The 19,724-nt window shown below is 42.5% G+C and overlaps 1 protein-coding gene across 3 annotated transcripts in view; it reads right to left on the reverse strand.

Annotated features, from left to right (window-relative positions):
• The window catches only part of wwox (WW domain containing oxidoreductase), a 319,176-nt gene that overhangs the window by 290,404 nt on the left and 9,048 nt on the right, over positions 1 to 19,724 (reverse strand). For all 3 annotated transcript variants that reach the window (XM_060914715.1, XM_060914713.1, XM_060914714.1), the window contains exon 5: positions 4,693 to 4,799. In XM_060914715.1, coding sequence (XP_060770698.1) covers positions 4,693 to 4,799 — 107 coding nt within the window. The remainder of the gene's footprint in view (positions 1 to 4,692; positions 4,800 to 19,724) is intronic.

Consider the following 19,724-nt stretch of genomic DNA (forward strand, 5'->3'; position numbering starts at 1 on the left):
ATGAAAAAGCAAGTTCTGCACTGTTGCCATCAAAGAGACAAACCTGTAGCAGACCTGCGACACAAAAGGTTTTTCAGTCACATCACAAGAATTGGCAGTGCAATTCACAGTATGTAGTCAGGTAAAAGATCTTCGTTTAAATGAAAGGCCAGTGTCTAAGACTATGGACCCTTTTCACGTGACGTCACGACAAACGCGGCCGCCATTTTGGACATGTACTACCAGTAGTTTACCACAGCCAGCATTGAGGAACGGCAGCAAAGAAAGTGTTTATTTTCAGCAAGACTTCCATCATGCCACTATATTGTTGTGCACCTGGATGTAGTAACCATCAACAAACAAGGCAAGGGTTATCATTTTATCGGATCCCGGTAGATGCTGACCGACGGAGAAGATGGATAGCGGCATACCAACGCTTGTGTAGTGACCACTTTGTTGGAGGTAAGACGAATAAAATTAGCCAGAAAAGGCATTACATTGCTGTTAACATTCCATTCTAGTTTACTGTAATTATGATCCGGCAGCTATTTACACCGGATCCAGTGTAAATAGTTGCTGGAGCCAACGTCCGAGGTTTCTCTAGCGCGCTCCGGCAAGCTCGGACGTTGGCTCCGGCAGCTATTTACACTGGATCCGGTGTAAATAGCTGCCAGATCATAATTACAGTAAACTAGTAAATACAGTTTTCTGCATCTCGCTCCTTTTTCTTTTATGTTTGTCGCCTTCCTCGCATTCAAACCAATTCAAGCCGAAGTCCACTACATGTCCAAAATGGCGGTCGCGTTTACGAAGGTCACGTCCGGCTCCGGCAGCTATTTACACTGGATCCGGTGTAAATAGCTGCCAGATCATAATTACAGTAAACTAGTTAATGCAGTTTTCTGCATCTTGCTCCTTTTTCTTTTATGTTTGTCGCCTTCCTCGCATTCAAACCGATTCGAGCCGAAGTCCACTACATGTCCAAAATGGCGGTCGCATTTACGAAGGTCACGTGACTGAAAAGGGTCTATAGCCTCGGTCACAACTGGCCGTACATGCTCCTACGGCCGGTCTAAGTGCAAAAAACGCAAGAAACACACGGAGGGCGCATGTGAAACGCACGGAGGGTGCGCGTGTGACGTGCTGATTTTCCAGCTGTAGACTGGCCGCAGACCGGCCGCAGAGGTTCTTTGTCATGTCAAACAAACTCTACGGGCGATTATGTTTTTTTCAGGTTGCAAGACAAACTTACGGCCAACGCGCGTCTTTCTCCATGAACAAAAAAAACGCAGCGATTTGGGAAACGCCAAAAATCGCACTGCCAAAAAATCGTACATCCGGTTGTGACCTAGGCTTATCATCAACAAGAGGACCAAGCTCCAAGTCACTGATTCCACCCACACTTACACAACTGTGTGTATTTAAGATGCAAGCTATATCTTAAATACACACAGTTATGTCCTGAATAGCTCTCTTTTATTCCATCTTTTACCTGATTTAAATCATATGAAACTAAGTATCAGAGAGATATTGCAGCTGAGGTCAGATAATGTGGGATATAGGGCTATTTTTAGGTTTTTAAATGATACAGGAATTATTAGGAGAATTTAGCACAATAGGGTAGCAAACACTCTGGTTCACGCTCCTGTTCAGTATAAATATATATAAAAGAAGAAGAAAGAAGATTTACCTAATGTGGAAATCCCGCCCTGGTCATTGGTACGCGAGTCTCGCTCCTCCACGAAATCATGGCGTGCCGATCGCCGTTGATGGAGAATTCGTGCTCTGTGCGAGGCTTATGGCTAGTTCGACGAACCCAGAACAACATGGGAATGGTGTGGAATTCGCATCAATTATGAGAAATACATGTTAATTCTCGCTAATTTCGGCGTTTTTAAAGAAGAAAGTCAAGACATTAGGTTTTATGCAGCCAAGTTTATTTAATCAACATTTCACTTTTTTTTCTTTTTTTACACTTCTGGTAGCATATTTTGGGCGCTTGACCTTAATTTGGGCGCCTACGACGTGATCCATCACAGGTTTCATGTAATTGAAAGGCTTGTGATCTCATCAAAAGTCACCCCTTTTAACTGCTAGAGGCTCGTGAGAATCAACAGGATGTCTTGTATTTGTGCACAGGGATGACCAGACCTTTTACAAATAGGCCAGCCTTTACTTCATCCAGGGAGCCCTGGAGTCCATCCTCCGTAGCAGAGAAACATTTGGTTGATTGCACGAAGTGAGCGATTTCATGCACATTATTTGCTAGGGAATCCCCTCAAATTAAATAACTTCCCACCCACAGAATGCCCCGTTTTGTTTTTGGAGATGTTATAGAAATTAACATCCATCACAATGACCAAATTTCACCGATTTTATGAAATCGAAAGGCTGTCTAGCTTTAACCTGAAGGGGACAGCTGTAAGTACAGTATACGATTACACCAAATCAGATTGTCGTTTAGGTCATCTGCATGCATTTCTCTAAAGCAAACTTCATATCATGCTGTGATTTCAAAAGGAAAAGAATAAAAGTGAGCTGGGACTTGAGAGTGACCATTTCTTCCCGATTTCCTGCCTTCACTTTGTGAACCTCACAACAACTCTGAGGATCTGGCAAGTCTCACGGTGTATAATCTCAGATCAGATAGCAGCAAGAAATGGTCTTTATAGAGTACAAGCTGCTAAATCCAAGTTGAATCTGAGCCCACTGGAGGGTACGTGTCAGCTTGGGTGCCTGAATAGGCTGAATCAGTGACATGTTTTTACAGATTCAAGCTATGCTGTGATTAGTAAGCATGTGCGTTGGGGGTGGTGATGTGACTAGTAAGCACATTTGCATAAATAATACAGTAATCTGCAGAGAACTGTAAAGACCAAAGCATCCTGCCACCACTCTAAAAATAAACTACATCTTTCTACTGATCAGCAATGCTTAGTTTGTAGAAATCAGCAGCCCAGCCCCCACCATCAGCATTGTGACACCACACATGAAACCCACAACCACCATCCATCCATTATCTATACCACTCATCCGTCAGGGCCGTGGGGGAAGCTGGAGTTGATCCCAGCTGACTTTGGGTGAGAGGTGGGGGGACACCCTGGACAGGTCGCAGGGCCGACACACACTCACATTCACACTTCTGGGCAATTTAGAGTAGCCAGCTGACCTAATCTGCATGTCTTTGGACTGTGGGAGGAAACTGGAGCACTGGGAAGAAACCCACGCAGGCATGAAGAGAACATGCAAACTCTGAACAGAAAGGACCCAGTTGGATGCGAGGCTTGAATCCATACTTTCTTGCTGTGAAGTGACAGTGATGACCACTGCACCACCGTGTCACCCTCCAAAACAACAAAGGTGTAAAATATCTACTGTGACGACAAGGGCGTGCTGCCAACACCTACCATCGTATACCACCACAAAATGAGTAGTCAGCTTTAATGTGCATTTGCTTACAGATACAATTTGGCAAGTAATATTTATTTGCAGAGCTCACAGCAATATACAACGAAGCACAAAACATCCCTCATGTAATTCCAGCTGACAGCCATGTATTACTTAGCTGTAATACTTTGTATTTAGCCAAGTACATATGACTGTTCATCCGACATCAAAAAAAGCTTTTACAAAATAAAGCAGAGGAAGACATGGAAAATTAATCAACTCACCCTATTAGTCAGATTCCCTTCATTTTATCCTTTAATAATAATTATTACTATATAAACGTTGCTCAAGTGTACAAGTGCTCCTGTAGGCACAAGTCGCATCCACTCCAGTGGTACTGCTCTCATTACTCATGCTAGGATATCAGAGATACGGGAGTCAAATCAGATCCTGGGTTTTAATCAGAAAATGAGAATCTTAACCAGATCAGCTCTATTTCTGGATAAAATATCAGTCATTCTTCAAAATGATAGCAAGCGTGAAAAATTATTTGAATAATTGTAATAACTGAAGGTTGTGGGTTGTGTGGTTTTTTTTAACATCACGACTTTTCTGCTGGTTCTTCTGTATGTGGAGGGCGGCAGTTACATTTCCTAAAACATGGCTTGATTCCAGCCGTCAGAGCTGAAGAATTATACAGCATCAAGGAGCGTCTTTGTTCAATTAGATATTTCAAGCACTTTAAAGTGCTTTAGATTCCCCCGTAATCTATCGACATCCTGTAATTAATCAACTAATTCACAGTCTCAGGACGGCTGTAATTACAGCAGTGGTAATAGCTTATTCTTTACGCTCCAGCTCCTACATTTCATTTGTTTATTTTCCCACAGTCATAAATCTAAGGGAGCGTCAGGAGTGCCACAATATTAGTGCAATAATCAGAGTTAATTATCAGATGGCCATTCCGCTCTCTTTCCACTAATAACGCAGGGCTATCACAGAGATGTGCCTCAGCGCAGACTGGAAAAGACTCAAAATGGTTTCACCCAAGCAGCTTCGTTAAGCCTAGGATGAATAACTAACTAATATTAAAGCAACCATAGCTAACCTGAATGACTATTCATTGAGAATTTATTGAATAATTTGGACAGTTTATTATTCAGCCTTGACCCCAATTAAATGGGTTTTCTGTTGATTTGGAATCATTAAATCACTTTTATAGCTACAAAACACCTTTCATATCATTAACAAATCATCACAGGACAGTGCAGCCTTTCTTCTATAAAACTATTTCATTCAGAGATCCAGACCTGTGTTTACACTCACCCACTCCTCTAGGATCTGGTTAACTGCTTTACTGCTGCGAGCTGGGTTTCGGCAGGCTAAGATCACATGGGCACCATGAAGGGCAAACGACCTCGCCGTCTCAAAACCTGCAAAGTATATATGAGAGAGAGAGATTTTTAAAAATGGCATGAGTCATCTTTCAGATAATACAGCAAAAATTATCGATGCTCTTCCTCTTTCTTTGGGGCCGAACAGGGAAAGAAAGATGGGCTAATATCTCCACGTCACTTTTAGCTTCGTCATTCGACATCAAACTCTGAAAATGATTGAGGCTATAGAAGCTGTTATGAGCTTCTCCTTTGCTAAAGGCTGAAGAAGGATCTTGGGCACTTGCCTAGAGCTCCTGTCACTATACGTAAAAAGAGACACGATATGTAACCACAGATAGGGATGATCTAATAATCACGGCAATGAGATGTAGGAATGCAAAAGGCACCAGAGCTGTGCTGGTAGTGCATGTAAACATACCTGCCTGACTGACACTGATGCACTTTAAGCAAAACTCATCATTCAGCAGCCTACTAGCATCAAATATGACTCGGATACAAGGATAATTTCGATTCCAAAGTCACAAGTCTAAAGCCATGTGAACAAGTTACAACTCCACTTTTATACTGAATTAATTACATCCAACATATCAAAAAACAAAAGGAGTTATTTAAGGAGGAGAGCCTTGGGCTATTGTATTTGTTTTGCTAACCTGCTGTTTTTCCATTGTCCCCTTGATTACACAAAGTGTGTTTCAAGAAGTTTTTCTGAAAGCTGGCATCAGCACTTTAGGGACACAGTGATTTGAGCTGGAAATAGATGGAGTTGGAAACAGTGGTCAACAGTGGAAAGTGTGACAATGATCAAAGTTAAAGAAAAAGTCATTTAGAACAAAGAAAGGCTCTCATGCAGCGCGCGCGCGCGCTAGCTGCTTGCTCTGCTCACTAATGCCGCTTTTCCACTACCAACGCGGCTGAGTTGGGCTGAGCCGTGCCATGCTGAGTTGGGCTGAGTCGAGCTGAGCGGGGCTGTTGGGGTTGCATTTCGACTACAACCGCGCTGAACCGTGCTGGCTGGAAGTGGGTGGACACATTGGGTGGAGTTAGCGAAAGTGGGTGGACGTCACGTGATGTCGTTAGGCGGCGCAAACAGTGACATCAGTGACCTTTTAAGCGGTAGTCTCACGACCCGGATAGTAAACAATAAACATGGAGGACATGGAGTCGTTAGTGTTGCTGGTCTTGGTGCTGTGGCTTGCTGTCACCGACAACGCCAACAGATACTGGCAAGAGCGTATAGATGAGGCGAGGCACATAAGGCTTCAGAAATTCTCGTAATTCGTAATTCTTCTTCTTCCGGGTTTACGCTGTTTACAGATCCCAGCGTGCTCGCGGGGCGTGTGTGGGCGTGTGAGGACACTCCTCCTCACCAATCAGTGCACAGGGGAGTGTCTGCTCACGCCCCTAGCCCCACTCGGCTTGGTTTGGCTCGCTTCAGCCCCACTCCAAAACCGTGCGAGTTTTGGGTGCTGAGTAGGGCTGAAGCGAGCTGAGTCGTGCTGCTCTGAGGTAGTCGAAACGCGAGCCGTGTCGTGCTGAAGTGAGCTGAAAAAGGGTAGTGGAAAAGGGCCATAAGAGGCTGTCCACACGGCAATGGATTCAGGTGAATCTGATAAAATTGTTTATCGTTTTGGCCTGGCGTCCACACGGCACCAGCGTTTTGGGTGCCCCAAAACGAGAACAGGTTCCAGAGTGGAAAAATCTGGCAATGGCGCCGTTGCGAAGTCGTCTGGATGAGTAGAACGGATTTGTTTACGATGACGTCACAACCACATTACTAGAACAAGCAGCACTCTCGCTGTTTTGTATGAACCACTGCATTGCATTCACTTTTGTATACAGCTTTTCTTTTAAATAAACAAGTAACTGAACCATTTCTTGAATTTCTTTTTTTTATTGGATAAGACTGCTTTTCAAAATGTTCACACACAATATAAAAAGTTATATAAATTATATAAAAATGCTTTTCAAAATGTTCACACACAATAAGAAAATTAAGTTATATAAAACTATGCACACTAATAAAACTAATTTGCACATACAGAAGGCACGATTTCCTCGCGTAGTCGCAGCGTAGTCTTCTTGTTGTTGTGTGTTTGTTCCTGAGTGCTTCACGCCGGGTAGAAGAAGGGGTTTATGCGCATGCGTCCTACTTCTTCTATTGTTCTGGTGTCTCCGATGGGACCGTCTTACAGCGCACGTAGAGGTGTGGCATGTGTATTGCATCGTTTTCAGCAAGCGTTGCGTTGCCATATGGACCTGATATTTAACTGATCCGTTGCCCATGTGGACGCAATATTTTTTTTAATAAAATCTCGTTGCCGTTGTGGTGTGGATGTAGCCTAAAACTGTGAAATAACCCCTGCCCATGTCACTTGTAAAACATATTACACCGTCATGGCTGAGAAGAGCGCTGACAGGCCAGCACAAGTCGGAGAACTGTTGCTCAATTCTTCTTCTTCCTCCTCCTCTCTCTCTCCTGTAGAGGGCATCTCTGAATATGACATCTGCAACCTATATTATGAAGAACATCTCTTCAAAGTGCACACGTGAACTTGATACTTACACCTGAAGCTTCCATGTGTGATCTATTAAAGGAACCTTTGACATTAACTGCTCAAATCAGACACTTCAGTGTCTGAGGTTATGAAACTTTTTTTTTTAAACACATGACAAAATCACACACACACTTAAGTGAGAAGTTCACCATACACTTCTTTGTAAACTAAATGTAGCTGACAGTCACCAAGATTCCAGACAGACATAGAGGACTTTATTAATCCCCCAAAAGGAAATTGCAGTGCTGCAGCAGCAAGAGCCACATCACAAAACCTACATACTTAGACAACAAGGTAGTTTTAATAATAATTTATATATGTGTGTGTAATACACAATTAATTCAATACACATCTATATAGACTACTTGTACTACTAGATCAACTAAAATAGACAATAAAATGGAATAAAATTGAACAAACTGTGCAATTAAATAGTAGAAGGTTCAAAAGAAGAAAAAAAAAGTACAAAGTGCATGCCATTCAGAATAATAGGTGGATTAAAATGAACTTTAATTCGATTAAGTTTTAATCTGATTTTCATTAAAAGGCAAACTAGACTCCCTAATTGTGACACGAGTGCTAAAGAGTAATATCCATTAAAACTCAAAATTGGAGACGGATAAGAGCTCCTCTGACAAGTGAAGCATGGAATTAAATTATATGACACCTTATTAGGAGTAATGGAGAGAACAGTGTGCATCCCTATGGAGAGTTCTTATCCTAGAAAATGAAAAGGAATCTGAATGCTTTCCTTAACAATAAATAACCATTAAAAAAAAAACACAGAGCATGTGTTTAAGAATCAAAAATAAATTCATAAATTTTACTAGACTGTCAAAATTAAATAAATAAATAAATAATGTCATGGAAAATAATGTTGTTGAACCTTTAAAACAAAATGTGGCAGCTGCTGGGCTTGAAACGAGAGTTAATTAACGCTGATATTTTCATAATGGGAAACAAATTAGAACATGTTTAACAACAGTTTCAACCCCTCCCACCACCGCCGTACTGAGAAACAGGCAGATCGGAATAAAGCTCGAGGTTAGAAAAACAGTATCGTGTTGTTTTACTGGCAGCCTCTCAGCCCTGCTCACACAATACACAAGGCCAGATGTGGATCATCACCCAGTCCTAGACATGCAAATGGGAGTCATGGACTTCAGCTGATGGTGGATTAAAAGCAGTAAAACAAGTGACAATTCGAAGCTATTCAGTAGTAATTGCTTTTTCTGTCATTAAGGGAGATTTGTGCAAGTGGAATTGAGATAGACTTTGAGGTGGAGATGTGCAAACGATAAAGGGAGGAGAGGTTTCAGAGACTGGCCCAAGGGTCAGATTATGGCTTTACTGCTGTGTCTGTTCCAGGCCATATCCTGCTCTGTACTGGGAGTGCAGTTTATAGAGAAACAACTTCACCACAACCACAAACGATGTTTTTTGCGGTTGCATATAATCCAAGGGTTTGATTTCCATTTCTTTTCTGTGAATGACTCAACACCTTTGCTCACCAAATAGGATGCGACTCTCATTTAATACACAACATGTCTGATTCGGTGTGCATTGCAATAGTGTCCATCATCCAAAATAAATGCAGCTGTATTTTGAGGACGAAACATTTTGTTTCTGATCTTTGCAAAATGGAGAGTGACAGGACAGAACTTCCAGTGAAGATGAATATGCATCCTCGCTGTCCTGATTTTGCAGAAACAGAAAGCATCTGAACCCATTCAATGTATTTAAAGCTGAAAGTACAGAGAGAGATATTGATCGTTTCATCCTAGAACTGATATCATACCATGATTGGCCTATATTAGTGGCCGCAGTAAATTTAAGTCTAACCACTTGATTTTTTTTTTATTCTTTATATATACACAAAATATTCCTCATGCACAAATACTTTGAGCCTACAAACAGCCATTTTTATCCAGAAAGACGGGTTTGTTTTGTTTTAAACTTGTCATTTTTCTAAATTCATACAGAAAAATTAATGAACAAAATATTTAGATTTGGTGTGGATAAGGAACTACATGGTGCAGGCTATCTGCTGGTACCTCATATAGTGAAGGCTGCATCAGGAGGCAGAGCCTTTTCTTACAAAGCCCCACAGTTATGGAACAGCCTTCCAAGTAATGTTATAAATAAATGACCAAGTATAATATTTTTGTCTCATTTGTTTAACTGGGTTCTCTTTATCTACTTTTAGGACTTGTGTGAAAATCTGATGATGTTTTAGGTCATATTTATGCAGAAATATAGAAAATTCTAAAGGGTTCACAAACTTTCAAGCACCACTGTAGATCTACTGGATTAAAGGGGGGGGGGGGGGGGATCCCACACACACTATTGCAGTGAGGCACAGAATAAGAAAAAGTTGTGCCATTTTCCTTAAAGACGTCTTAAACTGTTGAGCTCCACTGACCCACTGCGGCACTTTACAGTTGTCTTGCAAGCAGTGTACAGAATATATGCTCTCTAGATCTGTTTTATTCACAGTAACCTACGCAAAAATCAACCTACTGTTTTAGAAAAATGACATTTCTTCTTTAAACAAATACTAACGTACTTTATGGTGCATGATTACACTTTTAAAATTAGAAAAGTGCTTCTTTAGAGTTTCCTTTCACAGTGTTTTTGGGTTTCTTAGGAAAGAAAAAGTGATCGACCCCTTCCCCTTGCTGACAGAGAAACTTTGTTCTACAGTTTTCAAACTATTAATGGTTTCCCAAACACGCAACCAAAAAACCCTTCATGGTTCTAGATTTTCTCTGTGTGTACCATTCTGTACCTGTGTTTAAGTTAGTTATGCCCATCCCACTCATTTCCATTATGTTTCCTGGTACACTGATGTAAAAACAATATAAAATGCTGAAATATAAGATTTACATTCCAGTGCAAAAGTCTTCAGCAACTGATTGTACTAAAACAAACTTAAGATTTTTATTTTATGACTCCTACATTATGGAGTCAGTACAAAAATATTAGATTTCTAAACATTAGTTTTCTCATACAGAATTAAGGCCGAATCCCATTTCACCCCTTGGACCAACCCCTTAGCCCTTCCCCTCCATTTTGCGCGTTCACGTGAAGGGGTAGGGGTATCCCAATCCCAGTTAACGCGGAGGGGTAGGGGAAGGGGTAGGGCTTCTGTACCCCTCCAAACGGAGATTTTCCTGGAGCTGACTCCGAACGAAGGGGTTTGAGTGATTTCCCACAATGCCATGCGGATTTCAGCGAGATTTCATGCGGATTTCAGAAAGATGGCGGTTCCCGCGGCGAAAGATTGTCATAAATGTATTTTCTCCATTATTTACGTGTTTTAAGTTGTTATCCAGAGGAAACACGCCGCTTGATTCGCTTTCGAGCTGAGAATGAGCAGCGATTTCTGAAATCCAAGCTGCTGCTAAAAAGCTTTGGGAGTGAGTATTGTTTTCGGTTGCTTGACTGCGTACGTTTTGTTCTGTTATTCTCGCTTTTATTGTTTACATGAGTGTTCTGACACCTCATTCTGTCGGATGTGGTGCACGAAGCGCCAAAGATATCCCATTCAGTGGTGTTAGTTAACAAATCACACCCTGCCAGCAGAGATTTCTGGTTCTGGCTCTGACTGTAGCGGCTGGTCGCAGCCAATGACGCATTTGGTCACGTTTTGCTAACGTAAACGCTGACGGAGGTACGCGATGACGTATGCGATCGTTGAAGGGCTATCCCAATACGTAAGGGTTGAATTTCAAGCCCTATTCCTTGTAGCTTAGTTTCAAGGGGAAGGGCCAAGGGGAAGGCGGAGGGGAAGGGGGAGGGGTAGGGGTAGAAATTAGAATTGGGATTGGGCCTAAATGTCACAGAAAAACATTTGTACGTCAGTAAAGAAAGCTTTATTATGCAAGAGATTTCACTTTTCAGACACCCCCCCCAAAGTCTCCAGAAGACCCGTGTCTGGTTCTGTAAGAAACATATCTGTGACGAACCTCAGTCATCCAGGTACATAGTAATCTGTGGTTGGTTAAAGAGAGCAACTGGACTTGCTTGAAGATTCTTGAAAACGTTTCGCCTCCCATCCTAAAGGCTTCCTCAGTTCTGTCTGACTAAAGGGAGTATCCAGTATTTATCCTCTCAAGGATCATCATAGAATCCGAATCAGAATGCTGATGGCTGCATTGTAGGTGGCTGATAAAAGATGTCATAGACACCCACCTCTGTTCAATGATGGTCGTTCCAGGTTGACAAAAATGAACGATCCTTTCTGGCTAAGATGTCTGCCAGTTTTCTGGAAGTCCTCTCATACTCCCGCACCAGTCGAAGGGATCTCATCCCAAAGTATGTAGAAACATATCTGTGACGAATCTCAGTCATCCAGGTACATAGTAATCTGTGGTTGGTTGAAGAGAGCAACTGGACTTCCAAGAATCTTCAAGCAAGTCCAGTTGCTCTCTTCAACCAATGTACCTGGATGACTGAGATTCGTCACAGATATGTTTCTACATACTTTGGGATGAGATCCCTTCGACTGGTGCGGGAGTATGAGAGGACTTCCAGAAAACTGGCAGACATCTTAGACCAAGTTTACATTAGACCGTATCTGTCTCGTTTTCTTCGCGGATGCACTGTCCGTTTACATTAAAACGCCTGGAAACGCCGGGAAACGGGAATCCGCCAGGGTCCACGTATTCAATCCAGATCGTGTCTGGTCCGGTGCTGTGTAAACATTGAGATACGCGGATACGCTGTGCTGAGCTCTAGCTGGCGTCATCATTGGACAATGTCACTGTGACATCTACCTTCCTGATTCGCTGGCGTTAGTCATGTGACGCGACTGCTGAAAAACGGCGTGGACTTCCGTCTTGTATCACCTTTCATTAAAGAGTATAAAAGTATAAAAATACTGCAAATACTGATGCAAATACTGCCCATTGTGTAGTTATGATTGTCTTTAGGCTTGCCATCCTTCCACTTGCAAGTGGTAAGTGATGCGCATGCCCGATATGCACTGAGATCACACACACAGCGGCTCAGTCCCAAATCACTGCTTGTGCACTTCACTCGCACGCTCTGTGAGCTGCACAGGGCCAGAGTGCGCACCCTCCAGAGGGCACTCGCTGTTCAGGGCGGAGTGATTTGGAGCGCAGGATGCCTGCGGAGCCGAGCGTATCCGTGTATTGGCGTTGCTGTGTGCACGCGAATCGTGTATTGGCGTTGCTGTGTGCACACTAATCGTTTTAAAAACGTTAATCTGATGATCCGCTGATACGGTCTAATGTAAACCCCACCTTAGCCAGAGAGGATCGTTCATTTTTGTCAACCTGGAATGACCATCATTGAACAGAGGTGGGTGTCTATGACATCTTTTATCAGCCACCTACAATGCAGCCATCAGCATTCTGATTCGGATTCTATGACGATCCATGAGAGGATAAATACTGGATACTCCCTTTAGTCAGACAGAACTGAGGATGCCTTTAGGATGAGAGGCAAAACGTTTTCAAGAATCTTCAAGCAAGTCCAGTTGCTCTCTTCTACCAACCACAGATTACTGGTTCTGTAAGATGCTCAGGAAAACTTACAGCTCATTTCCTTATACAACACTGTACCGAGACTGCAACTTCTTTCAAGAAAAGGGATCACAAATATTGACTTTCATTTATTACTATTTACTGCACTTTATTTTTTTTTAAATCTTAAAACATTTAATTTTATTAATTGTGAAGGCATCTTTGCTCTATAGCATTTCTTTGCATGTGTGTAAAACTTTCGCACAGTACTGTAGCTTTGCACAGCAGCAGGTGTTTGATATATTTTGGGGTTAAAGTGGAAAGTCTGGTGCTACAGAACATCCATGACGAGCTCCAATTCCCTCCATTAATAACAGCCCACTTTCATTTTGGATCAGGAAGGCATTGTCACAACCCAAAGTAAAATGTATGGATTGTAATTACTGGAGTTGGGGGCTGAGAAGTTCCACCTGAGCAGCCTCATGCTGTTCTATTCCCCCCACCTCTCTGCTCCTCCTGCCCCATACAACCTCTCCTGCGCCACCTCCCACACTCCAGCCTTGACCCCAGCGGCTACGGACAACTCCCACCGCAATTTTTCATCCTGCCCTCCACTCTCGCCGGTCACCATATCCCCACAGCTTCCTCTCACACTAGTCCACAGTCACATCACACTGGGTCTGAACATGAGCACTGCTTTATTATTATTACTGTTATTATTATTATTATTATTACTGTTATTATTATTATTATTATCATCTGTCCACACACAGCAAGATACTATTGGTGTTATGACCTCCTTTTAAAAGCCTTTGTTGTTTTAAACATGTATCCCAGTCCTTGCTCTTGCTGTTCAGCCACCTCACAATTATTGAACCTTTATTCACCATTTGTAATTTTCCTGCACGTTACATACAGCAGTTTTGCCGTGCACACAGAATTATATCCAAGGTCAATAAAAGTTCAATAATTTGCCTAACCAACCATATCTAGCCTTCATTAAACAGCCAATAAACCGATTTATCAAAAAAAGGACAGGAAATGCACATTAAAAGCCCTCAAATTCCATTTCCTCAGTCAACTGTTTTCAATAAAAGTCCAAATTTAAGACCAGACTGAAGTGAAAAGGGCAGATTGGGTCAAAATGTAAAAGAAATAAAGCTAAATAAATAAATGTTATATTATATATATAATCTCAGAGAGGACAATAACGCCCCCATTAAAAAAAACTAACCTTTAAAATGATCTTTTAAACTGAAGCAAATTAACTTAAACACAAGGAGAAAAATACACAGCTAAAAAAACTAAATTACAAAACTGCAGGGGTTTTTTATTCAGTTAAACTCTCCACACACACAAAATATATTAACTATAATAAAAAAAAAAAAATCCTATTAAAAATACACATCAAGTCTGTCTTAAAGATTCGGTCCCAATAAAAACCTTTTCCAAACCCATTTCCAGTCCAAACTCATTTGTTTTCTGCTCAGATATCTGAGCCACCATTTTTTTTTGCTGCTATTAGCCCAACAGCGATCCTGCGTGTTAGACTGGTGTTCTCTACATAAATACACTCCTCGTCTCATATGATAAATATAAATTTACACTGATGACATTCGGCAGACACCCTCATCCCGAGCCACTTATTTCTCTCATTATACAACTGAGCAGTTAAGAGTGTAGGGCCTTACTCAACAGCACAGCACTGGCAACTCGACAGGGCTGGGATTTGACCTCACAACTTCCTGTTAAGAAATCCAGTGTCTTGAGTTACCACTAGCTTTGCTCATTAAATGCACTGTATATGAGAGCATCCACAGTCACAGACGACAAAAAGCAGAAAATGTAGGTGAGCTGCAACTGAGTTTCATGGCAGTTAGACTGAATATCAGCTTCACTCTGAATCCTACCTCACAAAATCACAGCCCTTAGAATAATATTATTTCTCCACCCAGAATCACTTTCCCAGCTAATCCCTCTGCCAGCAAACAAACACATGCCTAATCCAACAACATACTAAAAAGATAAAGCAATTCAAAAATCATATAATTATATATATAAAAAAATAAATAAATAAAATCCACCCCAACACGCATCCTGATTTTTTTTTTTTTTTAAGGGATGCTAACATTGTGTAGTAAGCTTCGTTATTAATCCCCAGCACAACCATTCACTTGGGTCTCAACACAGAGAATTCTCCAACATACAACACAAGAGGCAAATCGGACGACAGTGCCAGTACTGTAACAGCCAAAAGCACAAGTTAGCACTTTTCAGTCAAACGCTACATAAAGAAGTGTGAATGATATTACCCCTGTATGGGCTGGACTGTTATGCACCAGTAATAAGGATCTATAAGAAAGATACACTACCAGTAAACGACTGAGTCAGGAACTGCAAAGACCTGGTGAAACATTTTGCATTTTAAACAACTGCAAAATGATTATGTATAATTTATATGAGGGAAAACATGTATAGGTTTGAAGCATTTAAAACGTCAATAATAAGAGCAAAACTGGATTTTCTTAATGGCAATCTGGTCAAGTAAAATAACTACTGGACAAATCTGGTGATGTGCTGTACATCCATCCATCCATATCTACACTGCTATAAAACAGCAGGACAAACACACAGTCTCATTAGTGCAATGCGACTGCCATATGACATCCATCACCATCAGAGAACACACACACACACAGGACAGATCTGGAGGGCAAACTGCAGTGCACCCAACATCCAGAAATAACATTCTGCTCTTAAACAGCAGTTTTCATTGTAATAAAGGCTGACGTACTGTATCACTGTCCCTCCACCACCAAACAAGAGGAATGAGTGTTCTACAGAGCACATGCTTTAGGACGGTGACTGGATTTTGCATGACTCAGAAAATGCAGTAAGTGAGAAAGCTAGGATATGTCTAGCTTTTAACCCTTAAAGTAAATTGCAGTAAAAGTTTTTTTTTTAATTGTTCTTTTTCAAAGCAAATGCAAATAAGTTAACACGCGTACATTTCAAATAAAGTCAACTTTAATTGGACTTTTTTTTTTTAAATTATGTCGGAAAAACGTTGGAGTTTAATTTATGAGTGCATAAAGAGAGAGAGAAAAGGATCCGATCACGATACAGTGACAGCAGTCCTTTTAATCCTCGCAGAGAAAAGACCACAGCGCTGAACAGTAAATAACTTACTTGGTTCAATGGAATAGAATTAAGGAAAGCACCCCAGGTGCTAATGGGAATGAATGGGACGCATCAGCTCAGGTCAAAAGTACTGCAAGATCAATGCAGAGGTACAGGTAGAGAGCAACACAAAAGACTGCATGCGTGCATGTGAAAGAGAGGGGAGGAGAGAAAGAGCGAGAATTCTTTTACTACAATTAACCGTGGTAGAGAGCAAAGTTTAAGAAAAGAGAGAGAGAGCCTCATAATGAGAAGAGTAATGGACTAATGGGATGCAGTGAACAGTGGTCTAATCAGGTAGAGGATGGAAATGCACTATGCCTTCTAACCACAATTACCATATCACATAGCTTATTATGGGAAAAATTATATCGGCTCTCAATGCATGAGGTAACTGGGGTCTGATATACATTTCCAATGCACTAAAACTGTCACGAAATAAACCACCAGAATAAGGGAATAGAATTTAAAAACCCAAACATCCTAGGGTTATATATGAGACTTTTTTTTTAAATAATAAAATAACTACAGCATATATTTAGCAGGCTCTTAACATCTAACTTCATTAAAATGGAACAGGTAGATTTTCCTCCTTAGTGACAGTTTAAGGAAAATTAGCACAGACTTCATTTGAAAGGAATCGTTCAATTTTAAATTCTCATTAAAATCTAAAATAACAGCTAGCTGTCATGGCCATATTGAATAGCAAATAGAGTGGGTTTTAATGTCAGATCAGTAAATTAAATAGTGATGCTATTACTACTACTGCTATCACAAGTTAAACATTTGTGCTGAAACCTAAATTTAATTTCCTGCTTTGAATTATTGACTGTATAATAAAAACACAAAATTGGACTACCAATATTTTTAAACTGCATAAAACGCTGACAGTCTGGTGATTGAGAATAAAGAAAACAAATGTTAAAATGATCACCAGTAACTTCCCTGAAACTGTACCTTTATATCCAAACATCAGATTCAGCAAGAAGGGGTCCACTACCCTCTAGTGTTGGGGGGGGGGGGGGGGGGGGGGGGGACCCCCCACACATGATTTATAATGAGCATATCCTATATATATTCTAAAACTTTAATAAAAAAAAAAAAAGGATGTGTTGGAGAAATTATATATATTTATTTTTTTTAAACTGCATAATTTGTCTAAAAAAAAAAAAAAGTCAATATAAATTTCATTACAGTGCTCAGGGAAATAAAAACCCGCATTTTCCAGCCTTTGACATTCCATCTGAACAGAGCATTAAAATGTTATTGTTTATATTATTCCATCCATCCATTTTTCTTCCGCTTATCTGAAGTCAGGTCGCAGTGGCAGCAGGCCAAGCAGGGTATTCCAGGCGTCCCTCTACCCAGCAACGCTTTCCAGTTCCTCCTGGGGGATCCCAAGGCGCTCCCAGGCCAGATGAGATTTTACACACACCCTCTCCCCAGCAACGCTTTCCAGTTCCTCCTGGGGGATCCCAAGGCGCTCCCAGGCCAGATGAGATTTTACACACACACACACACACACACACACACACACACACACACACACACACACACACACACACCTCTCCAGCATGTCTACCCCAAGGTCTCCTCCCAGTTGGACGTGCCCGGAAAACCTCCAAAGGAAGGCACCCAGGAAGCATCCTAATCAGATGCCCAAACCACCTCAGCTGACTCCTCTCAACATGAAGGAGCAACGGCTCAACTCCGAGGTCCCTCTGGATGTCTGAACTCCTCACCCTATCTAAGGGTGAGCCCAGCCACCCTACAGCAAAAGCTCATTTCAGCCACCTGTATCCACGATCTCATCCTTTCAGTCACTACCCAAAGCTCATGACCATAAGTGAGGGTTGGAACATAGATTGACTGGTAAATCAAAAGCTTTGGCTTCTGGCTCAGCTCCCTCTTCACCACGATGGACCAGTACAATGCCCGCATTACTGCTGACACCACCCCAATCCGCCTGTCCATCTCACCGTCCATTTTGCCATTACTCGTGAACAAGAGCCCAAGATACTTGAACTCCTTCACTTGGGGCAGCACCTCACTCCCAACCTGGATGGAGCACTCCACCACTTTCCAGCAGAGAATCATGGCCTCAGACTCGGAGGTGCTGACTCTCATCCCAGCTGCTTAATTCTCAGCTGCAAACCATTCCAGTGCTTGCTGAAGGTCATGCTCTGAAGAAGCCAACAGAACCACGTCATCTGCAAAAAGCAGAGATGAAATTCTGAGGTTCCCAAATAGGACACCCTCCTCACCCCGGCTATACCTTGAGATCCCATCCATGAATATCACAAACAGGATCAGCAACAAGGGGCAGCCTTGGCAGAGTCCAACACCCACCGGGAACGCATTTGACTTTGTGCCAAGAATTCGGACACAGCTTTTACAAGGTTGTACAAGGACCAGATGGCTCATAGCAACAGTCCCGATACTCCATACTCCCGTAGTGCCTCCCACAAGACCCCACGGTCATAAGCCTTTTCCAAATCTACGAAACACATGTAGACTGGCTAGTCACACTCCCATGAACCCCCCCCCCCCCCCAACAATCCTGCCAGGGTAAAGAGCTGGTCCACCGTTCCACGGCCAGGACGGAATCCACATTGCTTCTCCTGAATCTGAGGTTCAACAATTGGTCTGAGCCTCCTTTCCAGCAACCTGGAATAAACTTTCCTGGGGAGACTGAGCAGTGTGATACCCCTATAATTGGAGCAAACTCTCTGGTCCCCCTTTTAGAAAAGAGGAACCACCTGCCACTCCACGCGACACTGAAGAGGCGCGTCAGCCAACACAGCCCAACAATGTCCAGAGCCTTCAGCATCTCAGGGCAAATCTCATCCACCCCTGCCGCCTTGCCACCGAGGAGTTTCTTGACTGCCTCAGCGACCTCTGTCAGAGATATGGGTGAAGCTCTCCCCCCCCCCCCCCCAAGTCCTCAGACTCCACCTCCTCCATGGAGGACGTGTAGGACAGGTTCAGGAGTTCCTCAAAGTGCTCCTTCCACCACCTGACAATATCCCCAGTTCAGGTCAGCAGTTCTCCTCTCCAGCTGCATACACCCTGCTTCCCTTTCCTGAGTCGCCAAATGGTTTGCCAGAACTTCCTTGAGGCCAACCGAAAGTCCTTCTCCATGGCCTCCCTGAACTCCTCCCACACCCAGGTTTTTGCTTAAGCAGCTACCGAAGCTGCAGCCCTTCTGGCCTCCCAGTACCTGCCTGCTGCCTCAAGGGGCCCCTGGGCCAACCAAGCCCGAAAGGCCTCTTTCTTCAGCTTGACTGCTTCCTTCACCGCCGGTGTCCACCAGTGGGTTCTTAAGTTACTGCCATGACCGGCACCAGCGACCTTTAGGCCACAGCTCCTCCAGCCGTCTCTACTATGGAGGCTTTGAATATGGTCCATTCGGATTCCATGGCCCCAACCTCCCCTGGGATGCATGAAAAGCTTTTCTGGAGGTGGGAATTGAAAACCTCACAAAGAGAAGACACCACCAGACGTTCCCAGTTCACCCCTCACTAAACGCTTGGGTTTACCAAGTCTGTCTGGCAACCTCCCCCACCATCTGATCCAACTCACCACCAGGTGGTGATCAGTTGACAGCTCTGCACCTCTCTTTACCCGAGTGTCCAAGACATACGGCCATAGATCTGATGATGTGACCACAAAGTCTATCATTGATCTTTGGCCTCAGGTGTTCTGGTACTAGGTACACTTATGAACCACCTTATGCC

This window comes from Neoarius graeffei, chromosome 2 (assembly GCF_027579695.1).
Source record: "Neoarius graeffei isolate fNeoGra1 chromosome 2, fNeoGra1.pri, whole genome shotgun sequence".
NCBI classification, from domain to species: Eukaryota; Metazoa; Chordata; class Actinopteri; order Siluriformes; family Ariidae; genus Neoarius; species Neoarius graeffei.